Source organism: Gadus chalcogrammus, chromosome 14 (assembly GCF_026213295.1).
Source record: "Gadus chalcogrammus isolate NIFS_2021 chromosome 14, NIFS_Gcha_1.0, whole genome shotgun sequence".
NCBI lineage: Eukaryota > Metazoa > Chordata > Actinopteri > Gadiformes > Gadidae > Gadus > Gadus chalcogrammus.
The window spans coordinates 717,120-729,619 of NC_079425.1; the positions used below are offsets into that span (position 1 = coordinate 717,120).

Here is a 12,500-nt window from a genome sequence, read left to right on the forward strand (position 1 = left end):
ATGAGTCAACACAACCGCAAAATTAACCACAAATGGATTCATTGTGTACCTGTGCCCACGGTGCTGTACACGTCGGAGCTGAGCTCCTTGCCGCTGTCGAAGACGTCGTAGGTGATTCTGGGGACGGTGGGCGACACGGGGCTGGACAGCGGGCTGCTCTCCTTCTCAGTGGTCTTCTCCTTCCTCCTCACCTTCACCTGCCGCCCACACAGTAACCGTCTCAGGACGTCGGTGTCCCTATCCCTTATCAGCACTTTATCTACGCAGTTCTAGAAACTGTTTTAGTGAAATGTCTCGGATTGCAGTTCAAGAGGTCTCTTGTTAAGTGTTATTTATTCAATAGCAGTACTTTATCTATCGCCCGGTATGAGGCCGACATTTAAAAACACTATCATTAATATATATTTTTTAAATTACAATATTATTGTTCAACAGAAGCGTATCCAAATCTCATATATTCATATGTATCCAAATCTTAATAATAATTAATAACACTTAAAGATTTCTGTTTCTGTTTCGTTCTCTTTTGCCCACATTGATCAGCGGTCCTTTCCCCAGAGGACCAGACAGTGGGTCTGTCGTACCCCCCCGTGCAGCCCCCCCCCACTGCCCCCGTGCCCCCCCCCCCGTGCCCCCCCCCCCGTGCCCCCGTGCAGCCCCCCCCCCCACTGCCCCCCCCGTGGCTCGATCTCCAAGGTGTCCCCTCACTTCCCCGTAGATAGTGACACAACACACTTCTTTAAAGCGTATTCACGTGAAGCGCCTCAGTCCTTAACTCTAGCACCATGAGGTGTTTATGACCGGGGTTCCTCACAGACTTAGGGTTAGGGTTAGGGTTAGCACCATGAGGTGTTTATGACCAGGGTTCCTCACAGACTTAGGGTTAGGGTTAGGGTTAGCACCATGAGGTGTTTATGACCGGGGTTCCTCACAGACTTAGGGTTAGGGTTAGGGTTAGCACCATGAGGTTTTTATGACCAGGGTTCCTCACAGACTTAGGGTTAAGGTTAGGGTTAGGGTTAGCATTATGAGGTGTTTATGACCGGGGTTCCTCACAGACTTAGGGTTAGGGTTAGGGTTAGCACCATGAGGTTTTTATGACCAGGGTTCCTCACAGACTTAGGGTTAAGGTTAGGGTTAGGGTTAGCATTATGAGGTGTTTATGACCGGGGTTCCTCACAGACTTAGGGTTAGGGTTAGGGTTAGCACCATGAGGTGTTTATGACCAGGGTTCCTCACAGACTTAGGGTTAAGGTTATGGTTGGGTTAGCACCATGAGGTGTTTATGACCAGGGCTCCTCACAGACTTAGGGTTAGGGTTAGCACTATGAGGTGTTTAGGACCAGGGTTCGTCACAGACTTAGGGTTAGGGTTAGCATTATGAGGTGTTTAGGACCAGGGTTCCTCACAGACTTAGGGTTAGGGTTAGCACCATGAGGTGTTTAGGACCAGGGTTCCTCACAGACTTAGGGTTAGGGTTAGGGTTAGCATTATGAGGTGTTTATGACCAGGGTTCCTCACAGACTTAGGGTTAGGGTTAGCATTATGAGGTGTTTAGGACCAGGGTTCCTCACAGACTTAGGGTTAGCATTATGAGGTGTTTATGACCGGGGTTCCTCACAGACTTAGGGTTAGGGTTAGCATTATGAGGTATTTAGGACCAGGGTTCCTCACAGACTTCGGGTTAGGGTTAGGGTTAGCACTATGAGGTGTTAAGGACCGGGGTTCCTCACAGACTTAGGGTTAGGGTTAGCACTATGAGGTGTTTATGACCAGGGCTCCTCACAGACTTAGGGTTAGGGTTAGCACTATGAGGTGTTTAGGACCAGTGTTCCTCACAGACTTAGGGTTAGGGTTAGGGTTAGCATTATGAGGTGTTTAGGACCAGGGTTCCTCACAGACTTATGGTTAGGGTTAGCATTATGAGGTGTTTATGACCGGGGTTCCTCACAGACTTAGGGTTAGGGTTAGGGTTAGCATTATGAGGGGTTTAGGACCAGGGTTCCTCACAGACTTCTTGTGCTTGGGGCCGGTCACCGAGCTGGGGGGGAGCGCTGGCCTCTTCCTCAGGAACATCTTGAAGGTCGCCGACTCCGGGTTCTCCACAGCGAAACACCTCCAGGACGTCTGAAGGAAGCAGAGGAGGGAACGTCACAGCCTCGTCGGAGCTCCGGGATCGGGGATGCGTTGCCACGGAGACGCGGAGGACCTGAATGAGGCAGGCGGCAGCGGGGATCTGTCGGTTGAAGTGCTTCTGTCTCTGCTTCTGCTGAACCTTCAGCGCAAAGCCGGAGCCCAGGATGCCCTGGAAGACAACACAACACAACACAACACACCATATCACAACACAACACACCACAACACAACACAACACAACACACCACAACACAACACATCACAACACACCATATCACAACACAACACAACACACCACAACACATCACAACACACCATATCACAACACAACACAACACAACACACCATATCACAACACAACACACCACAACACAACACAACACACCATATCACAACACAACACAACACACCACACCACAACACAACACATCACAACACAACACACCACAACACAACACATCACAACACACCATATCACAACACAACACAACACAACACAACACAGCACAGCACAACACATCACAACACAAAAAATCATATCACAACACATCACATCACAACACAACACAACACAACGACCTGAACCCAGTACCCCCCTCTAACACAACACAACGACCTGAACCAGTACCCCCTCTAACACAACACAACACAACGACCTGAACCCAGTACCCCCCCCTCTAACACAAACACAACACAACGACCTGAACCCAGTACCCCCTCTAACACAACACAACACAACGACCTGAACCCAGTACCCCCTCTAACACAACACCAACACAACGACCTGACCCAGTACCCCCTCTAACACAACACAACGACCTGAACCCAGTACCCCCCTCTAACACAACACAACACAACGACCTGAACCCAGTACCCCCTCTAACACAACACAACACAACGACCTGAACCCAGTACCCCCTCTAACACAACACAACACAACGACCTGAACCCAGTACCCCCCTCTAACACAACACAACGACCTGAACCCAGTACCCCCTCTAACACAACACAACGACCTGAACCCAGTACCCCCTCTAACACAACACAACGACCTGAACCCAGTACCCCCTCTAACACAACACAACGACCTGAACCCAGTACCCCCTCTAACACAACACAACACAACGACCTGAACCCAGTACCCCCTCTAACACAACACAACACAACGACCTGAACCCAGTACCCCCTCTAACACAACACAACACAACGACCTGAACCCAGTACCCCCTCTAACACAACACAACACAACGACCTGAACCCAGTACCCCCCTCTAACACAACACAACGACCTGAACCCAGTACCCCCTCTAACACAACACAACACAACGACCTGAACCCAGTACCCCCTCTAACCACAACACAACGACCTGAACCCAGTACCCCCTCTAACACAACACAACGACCTGAACCCAGTACCCCCTCTAACACAACACAACGACCTGAACCCAGTACCCCCTCTAACACAACACAACGACCTGAACCCAGTACCCCCCTCTAACACAACACAACACAACGACCTGAACCCAGTACCCCCTCTAACACAACACAACACAACGACCTGAACCCAGTACCCCCTCTAACACAACACAACACAACGACCTGAAACCAGTACCCCCTCTAACACAACACAACGACCTGAACCCAGTACCCCCTCTAACACAACACAACACAACGACCTGAACCCAGTACCCCCTCTAACACAACACAACACAACGACCTGAACCCAGTACCCCCTCTAACACAACACAACACAACGACCTGAACCCAGTACCCCCTCTAACACAACACAACGACCTGAACCCAGTACCCCCTCTAACACAACACAACGACCTGAACCCAGTACCCCCTCTAACACAACACAACGACCTGAACCCAGTACCCCCTCTAACACAACACAACGACCTGAACCCAGTACCCCCTCTAACACAACACAACACAACGACCTGAACCCAGTACCCCCTCTAACCCAACACAACACAACGACCTGAACCCAGTACCCCCTCTAACACAACACAACACAACGACCTGAACCCAGTACCCCCTCTAACACAACACAACGACCTGAACCCAGTACCCCCTCTAACACAACACAACACAACGACCTGAACCCAGTACCCCCTCTACCACAACACAACACAACGACCTGAACCCAGTACCCCTCTAACACAACACAACCCAACGACCTGAACCCAGTACCCCCTCTAACACAACACAACGACCTGAACCCAGTACCCCCTCTAACACAACACAACGACCTGAACCCAGTACCCCCTCTAACACAACACAACGACCTGAACCCAGTACCCCCCTTAACACAACACAACACAACGACCTGAACCCAGTACCCCCTCTAACACAACACAACACAACGACCTGAACCCAGTACCCCCTCTAACACAACACAACACAACGACCTGAACCCAGTACCCCCTCTAACACAACACAACACAACGACCTGAACCCAGTACCCCCTCTAACACAACACAACACAACGACCTGAACCCAGTACCCCCTCTAACACAACACAACACAACGACCTGAACCCAGTACCCCCCTCTAACACAACACAACACAACGACCTGAACCCAGTACCCCCTCTAACACAACACAACACAACGACCTGAACCCAGTACCCCCTCTAACACAACACAACGACCTGAACCCAGTACCCCCTCTAACACAACACAACACAACGACCTGAACCCAGTACCCCCTCTAACACAACACAACACAACGACCTGAACCCAGTACCCCCTCTAACACAACACAACGACCTGAACCCAGTACCCCCTCTAACACAACACAACGACCTGAAACCCAGTACCCCCTCTAACACAACACAACACAACGACCTGAACCCAGTACCCCCTCTAACACAACACAACACAACGACCTGAACCAGTACCCCCTCTAACACAACACAACGACCTGAACCCAGTACCCCCTCTAACACAACACAACGACCCTGAACCCAGTACCCCCTCTAACACAACACAACGACCTGAACCCAGTACCCCCCTCTAACACAACACAACGACCTGAACCCAGTACCCCCCTCTAACACAACACAACACAACGACCTGAACCCAGTACCCCCTCTAACACAACACAACGACCTGAACCCAGTACCCCCTCTAACACAACACAACACAACGACCTGAACCCAGTACCCCCTCTAACACAACACAACACAACGACCTGAACCCAGTACCCCCTCTACACAATCACAACACAACGACCTGAACCCAGTACCCCCTCTAACACAACACAACACAACGACCTGAACCCAGTACCCCCTCTAAACACAACACAACACAACGACCCTGAACCCCAGTACCCCCTCTAACACAACACAACACAACGACCTGAACCCAGTACCCCCTCTAACACAACACAACGACCTGAACCCAGTACCCACTCTAACACAACACAACACAACGACCTGAACCCAGTACCCCCTCTAACACAACACAACACAACGACCTGAACCCAGTACCCCCTCTAACACAACACAACGACCTTGAACCCAGTACCCCCTCTAACACAACACAACACAACGACCTGAACCCAGTACCCCCCTCTAACACAACACAACACAACGACCTGAACCCAGTACCCCCTCTAACACAACACAACACACGACCTGAACCCAAGTACCCCCTCTAACACAACCACACGACCTGAACCCAGTACCCCCTCTACACACAACACAACAGACCTGAACCCAGTACCCCCTCTAACACAACACAACAACACGACCCAGAACCCAGTACCCCTCTAACACAACACAAACGACCTGAACCCAGTAACCCCCTCTACACAACACAACGACCTGAACCCAGTACCCCCTCTAAACAACACACAACGACCTGAACCCAGTACCCCCCTCTAACACAACACAACGACCTGAACCCAGTACCCCCTCTAACACAACACAACACAACGACCTGAACCCAGTACCCCCTCTAAACAACACAACGACCTGAACCCAGTACCCCCTCTAACACAACACAACACAACGACCTGAACCCAGTACCCCCCCTCTAACACAACACAACGACCTGAACCCAGTACCCCCTCTAACACAACACAACACAACGACCTGAACCCAGTACCCCCTCTAACACAACACAACACAACGACCTGAACCCAGTACCCCCTCTAACACACACACACAACGACCTGAACCCGTACCCCCTCTAACACAACACAACACAACGACCTGAACCCAGTACCCCCTCTAACACAACACAACACAACGACCTGAACCCAGTACCCCCTCTAACACAACACAACGACCTGAACCCCAGTACCCCCTCTAACACACACAACGACCCTGAACCCAGTACCCCCTCTAACACAACACAACACAACGACCTGAACCCAGTACCCCCTCTAACACAACACAAACGACCTAGAACCCAGTACCCCTCTAACACAACACAACACAACGACCTGAACCCAGTACCCCCTCTAACACAAACCAACGACCTGAACCCAGTACCCCCCTCTAACACAACACAACGACCTGAACCCAGTACCCCCTCTAACACAACACAAAACAACGACCTGAACCCAGTACCCCCTCTAACACAACACAACACAACGACCTGAACCCAGTACCCCCTCTAACACAACACAACGACCTGAACCCAGTACCCCTCTAACACACACAACACAACGACCTGAACCCAGTACCCCCTCTAACACAACACAACGACCTGAACCCAGTACCCCCTCTAACACAACACAACGACCTGAACCCAGTACCCCCTCTAACACAACACAACACAACGACCTGAACCCAGTACCCCCTCTAACACAACACAACACAACGACCTGAACCCAGTACCCCCTCTAACACAACACAACACAACGACCTGAACCCAGTACCCCCTCTAACACAACACAACACAACGACCTGAACCCAGTACCCCCATCTAACACAAAACAACACACGACCTGAAACCAGTACCCCTCTAACACAACACAACAAACGGACCTGAACCCAGTACCCCCTCCTAACACAACCAACACAACGACCTGAACCCAGTACCCCCTCTAACACAACAAACACAACGACCTGAACCCAGTACCCCCTCTAACACAACACAACACAACTACCTGAACCCAGTACCCCCTCTAACACAACACAACGACCTGAACCCAGTACCCCCTCCTAACACAACACAACGACCCTGAACCCAGTACCCCCTCTAACACAACACAAACACAACGACCTGAACCCAGTACCCCCTCTAACACAACACAACGCACCCTGAACCCAGTACCCCCTCTAACACAACACAACGACCTGAACCCAGTACCCCTCTAACACAACAACAACACAACGACCTGAACCCAGTACCCCCCTCTACACACACAACACAACGACCTGAACCCAGTACACCCTCTAACACAACACAACGACCTGAACCCAGTACCCCCTCTAAACAACACAACGACCTGAACCCAGTACCCCCTCTAACACAACACAACACAACGACCTGAACCCAGTACCCCCTCTAACACAACACAACGACCTGAACCCAGTACCCCCTCTAACACAACACAACACAACGACCTGAACCCAGTACCCCCTCTAACACAACAACCAACGACCTGAACCCAGTACCCCCTCTAACACAACACAACGACCTGAACCCAGTACCCCCTCTAACACAACACAACGACCTGAACCCAGTACCCCCTCTAACACAACACAACGACCTGAACCCCAGTACCCCTCTAACACAACACACCGACCTGAACCCAGTACCCCCTCTAACACAACACAACACAACGACCTGAAACCCAGTACCCCCTCTAACACAAACACAACGACCTGAACCAGTACCCCCTTAACACACACAACACAACGACCTGAACCCAGTACCCCCTCTAACCACACAACACAACGACCTGAACCCAGTACCCCCTCTAACACATCACAACACAACGACCTGAACCCAGTACCCCCTCTAACACAAACACAACACAACGACCTGAACCCAGTACCCCCTCTAACACAACACCAACACAACGACCTGAACCCAGTACTCCCCATCTACACAAACACAACACAACGACCTGAACCCAGTACCCCCTCTAACACAACAACAACGACCTAGAACCCAGTACCCCCTCTCACACAACACAACACAACGACCTGAACCCAGTACCCCCTCTACACAACCAACACAACGACTGAACCCAGTACCCCCTCTAACCACAACACAACACCACGACCTGAACCCAGTACCCCCTCTAACACAACACAACGACCTGAACCCAGTACCCCCTCTAACACAACACAACACAACGACCTGAACCCGTACCCCCTCTAACACAACACAACGACCTGAAACCCAGTACCCCTCTAACACAACACAACGACCTGAACCAGTACCCCCTCTAACACAACACAACGACTGAAACCCCGTACCCCCTCTAACACCAACACAACACAACGACCTGAACCCAGTACCCCCTCTAACACAACACAACACAACGACCTGAACCCCAGTACCCCTCTAAAACAACACAACACAACGACCTGAACCCAGTACCCCCTCTAACACAACACAACGACCTGAACCCAGTACCCCCTCTAACAAACACAACACAACGACCTGAACCCAGTACCCCCTCTAACACAACACAACACAACGACCTGAACCCAGTACCCCCTCTAACACAACACAACACAACGACCTGAACCCAGTACCCCCTCTAACACAACACAACGACCTGAACCCAGTACCCCCTCTAACACAACACAACGACCTGAACCCAGTACCCCCTCTAACACAACACAACACAACGACCAGAACCCAGTACCCCCTCTAACACAACACAACGACCTGAACCCAGTACCCCTCTAACACAACACAACGACCTGAACCCAGTACCCCCTCTAACACAACACAACGACCTGAACCCCAGTACCCCCCTCTAACACAACAACACAACGACCTGAACCAGTACCCCCTCTAACACAACACAACACAACGACCTGAACCCAGTACCCCCTCTAACACAACACAACGACCTGAACCCAGTACCCCCTCTAACACAACACAACGACCTGAACCCAGTACCCCCTCTAACACAACACAACGACCTGAACCCAGTACCCCCTCTAACACAACACAACACAACGACCTGAACCCAGTACCCCCTCTAACACAACACAACGACCTGAACCCAGTACCCCCTCTAAACACAACACAACACAACGACCTGAACCCAGTACCCCCCTCTAACACAACACAACGACCTGAACCCAGTACCCCCTCTAACACAACACAACGACCTGAACCCAGGACCCCCTCTAACACAACACAACACAACGACCTGACCCAGTACCCCCTCTAACACAACACAACACAACGACCTGAACCCAGTACCCCCTCTAACACAACACAACGACCTGAACCCAGTACCCCCTCTAACACAACCACAACGACCTGAACCCAGTACCCCCTCTAACACAACACAACACAACACAACGACCTGAACCCAGTACCCCCTCTAACACAACACAACGACCTGAACCCAGTACCCCCTCTAAACACAACACAACACAACGACCCTGAACCCAGTACCCCCTCTAACACAAACACACGACCTGAACCCAGTACCCCCTCTAACACAACACAACGACCTGAAACCCAGTACCCCCTCTAACACAACACAACGACCTGAACCCAGTACCCCCTCTACACAACACAACACAACGACCTGAACCCAGTACCCCCTCTAACACAACACAACGACCTGACCCCAGTACCCCCTCTAACACAACACAACGACCTGACACCCAGTACCCCTCTAACACAACACAACACAACGACCTGAACCCAGTACCCCCTCTAACACAACACACACAACGACCTGAACCCCAGTACCCCCTCTAACACAACACAACGACCTGAACCCAGTACCCCCTCTAACACAACACAACGACCTGAACCCAGTACCCCCTCTAACACAACACAACACAAAGACCTGAACCCAGTACCCCCCTCTAACACAACACAACACAACGACCTGAACCCAGTACCCCCTCTAACACAACACAACGACCTGAACCCAGTACCCCCTCTAACACAACACAACGACCTGAACCCAGTACCCCCTCTAACACAACACAACACAACGACCTGAACCCAGTACCCCCTCTAACACAACACAACGACCTGAACCCAGTACCCCCTCTAACACAACACAACGACCTGAACCCAGTACCCCCTCTAACACAACACAGCCACTGAGCCTCCAGCCTCACAGCAGAATCAATAGGACTCCTTCAAGCAGTTCAGGCCTAAAAGCAAACAGGACTATATCACACAATTAAAAAGAGCTAAAAGTACATTCAGACGGCGGAGGCACCATTCAGGCTCTGCTCCTCAGAGAGGAGGCAGAGACAACATCAGCGCCGCTCTGAAGTGTGTTTACTTTAGAGGACAAAGCGTCTGATGATCTGAAGACTCTCTTCACCGCTCGCCGGCTGGGAATGTTCCAGAGCCAGAGGCCGGGAACCCGTCCATCAAACCAAACGCTCTCCTGGCAACGCTCAGCCTTTGAGTTGGATTTGATGGAGGTTCCAAACAACATTCAGATTAGCATGTAATGGAGGTCTCTGCTCTGAGCGTGTTCGTTCTGAAGGCCGTCAGTGCTCATGTCTCCATCAGCTGCTGCCTAAAGCTCAGCCAAGCCAACTTTAAAGAAGTGTTCACGTGATGGACGCAACCCTCACACCTCAAACATCTCAACGAGGAAGCACATCATCCTCATGAGCCCCCCGTCCACACGCACCACCTCCACCCACCACCTCCACCCACCACCTCACGTGCACCCTGTCCACCCTCACCACCTCCACAATCACCAACTCCACAATCACCAACTCCACCCTCACCACTTCCACCCACCACCTCCACCACCTCCACCCACCAACTCCACCCACCACCTCCACCCACCACCTCACGTGCACCCTGTCCACCCTCACCACCTCCACCCTCACCACCTCCACAATCACCAACTCCACCCACCACCTCCACTTACCACCACCACCGTCACCACCTCCACCCACCACCTCCACCCTCACCCTCACCACCTCCAAACCCACCACCTCCACCTTCACCACCTCCACCCTCACCACCGTCACCACCTCCACCCTCACCCTCATCACCTCCACCCACCAGCTCCACCCACCACCTCCACCTTCACCACCTCCACCCTCACCCTCACCACCTCGACACCCAACACCTCGACACCCAACACCTCCCACCACCTCAACACTCACCACCTCCACCCACCAACTCCACCCACCAACTCCACCCTCACCACCTCCACCCTCACCACCTCCACCCTCACCAACTCCACCCTCACCACCTCCACCCTCACCACCTCCACCTTCACCACCTCCACCCTCACCACCCTCATCACCTCCACCCACCAGCTCCACCTTCACCACCTCCACCCTCACCACCTCCACCCTCACCACCTCGACACCCAAACACCTCGACACCCAACACCTCCACCCACCTCCCACCACCTCAACACTCACCACCTCCACCCACCAACTCCACCACTCACCACCTCCACCCTCACCACCTCCACACCCACCACCTCGACACCCACCACCTCCACACCCACCACCTCGACACTCACCACCTCGACACCCACCACCTCCACCCACCACCGGAGAGCACCCCGTCCACCCCCACCACCTCCAGACCCACCACCTCCACCCACCACCTCCAGACCCACCACCTCCACCCTCACCACCTCCACCCACCCCCGGAGAGCCCCCCCTCCACACTCACCGCCGGCAGGGCGAAGAAGGAGATGGCGAAGACGGAGAAACACGATGCGATGGTCTTCCCGATCCACGTCTGGGGCACCTTGTCTCCGTAGCCGATGGTCGTGACGGTCACCTGGAGACGGGAACACGACTGAGAACCGACACACTGCAACACTGGGTGTGTGTGTGTGTGTGTGTGTGTGTGTGTGTATGGGGGCGTTACATCTCCGCTCTTATATATCGCTTACATTATATTATTGATGTATTGTACCGAAGTGCACAGAAATATTGTCATACCTGCAGTGCTTCCATAAAAACTGAGTTGGTGCACGTGTGTGTGTGTGTGTGTGTGTGTGTGCGTGTGTGTGTGTTTGTGTGTGTGCTTGTGCATGTGGGAGTGTGTGTGTGCATATTTGCACGTGTGTATATATTATGATTCAATACCATGTCAATCATTTGTTGATAATGATTTAATAAACAGTTCCATTTTGATCAAACACGAGATGTTTCATTATAACAAGAGACAAGATACAAGAGAGCTGTTTCATTGAGGTCA

General features: G+C 52.1%; 1 protein-coding gene across 1 annotated transcript in view; it reads right to left on the reverse strand.

The window, feature by feature from the left end:
- kcnq1.1 (potassium voltage-gated channel, KQT-like subfamily, member 1.1) overlaps positions 1-12,500 on the reverse strand; it is a 44,640-nt gene that overhangs the window by 10,523 nt on the left and 21,617 nt on the right. Inside the window, exons 7-10 of the mRNA XM_056607986.1 lie at positions 11,967-12,077; positions 2,210-2,305; positions 2,011-2,127; positions 50-197 (exon numbers count right to left, since the gene is read on the reverse strand). Coding sequence (XP_056463961.1) covers positions 50-197; positions 2,011-2,127; positions 2,210-2,305; positions 11,967-12,077 — 472 coding nt within the window. The remainder of the gene's footprint in view (positions 1-49; positions 198-2,010; positions 2,128-2,209; positions 2,306-11,966; positions 12,078-12,500) is intronic.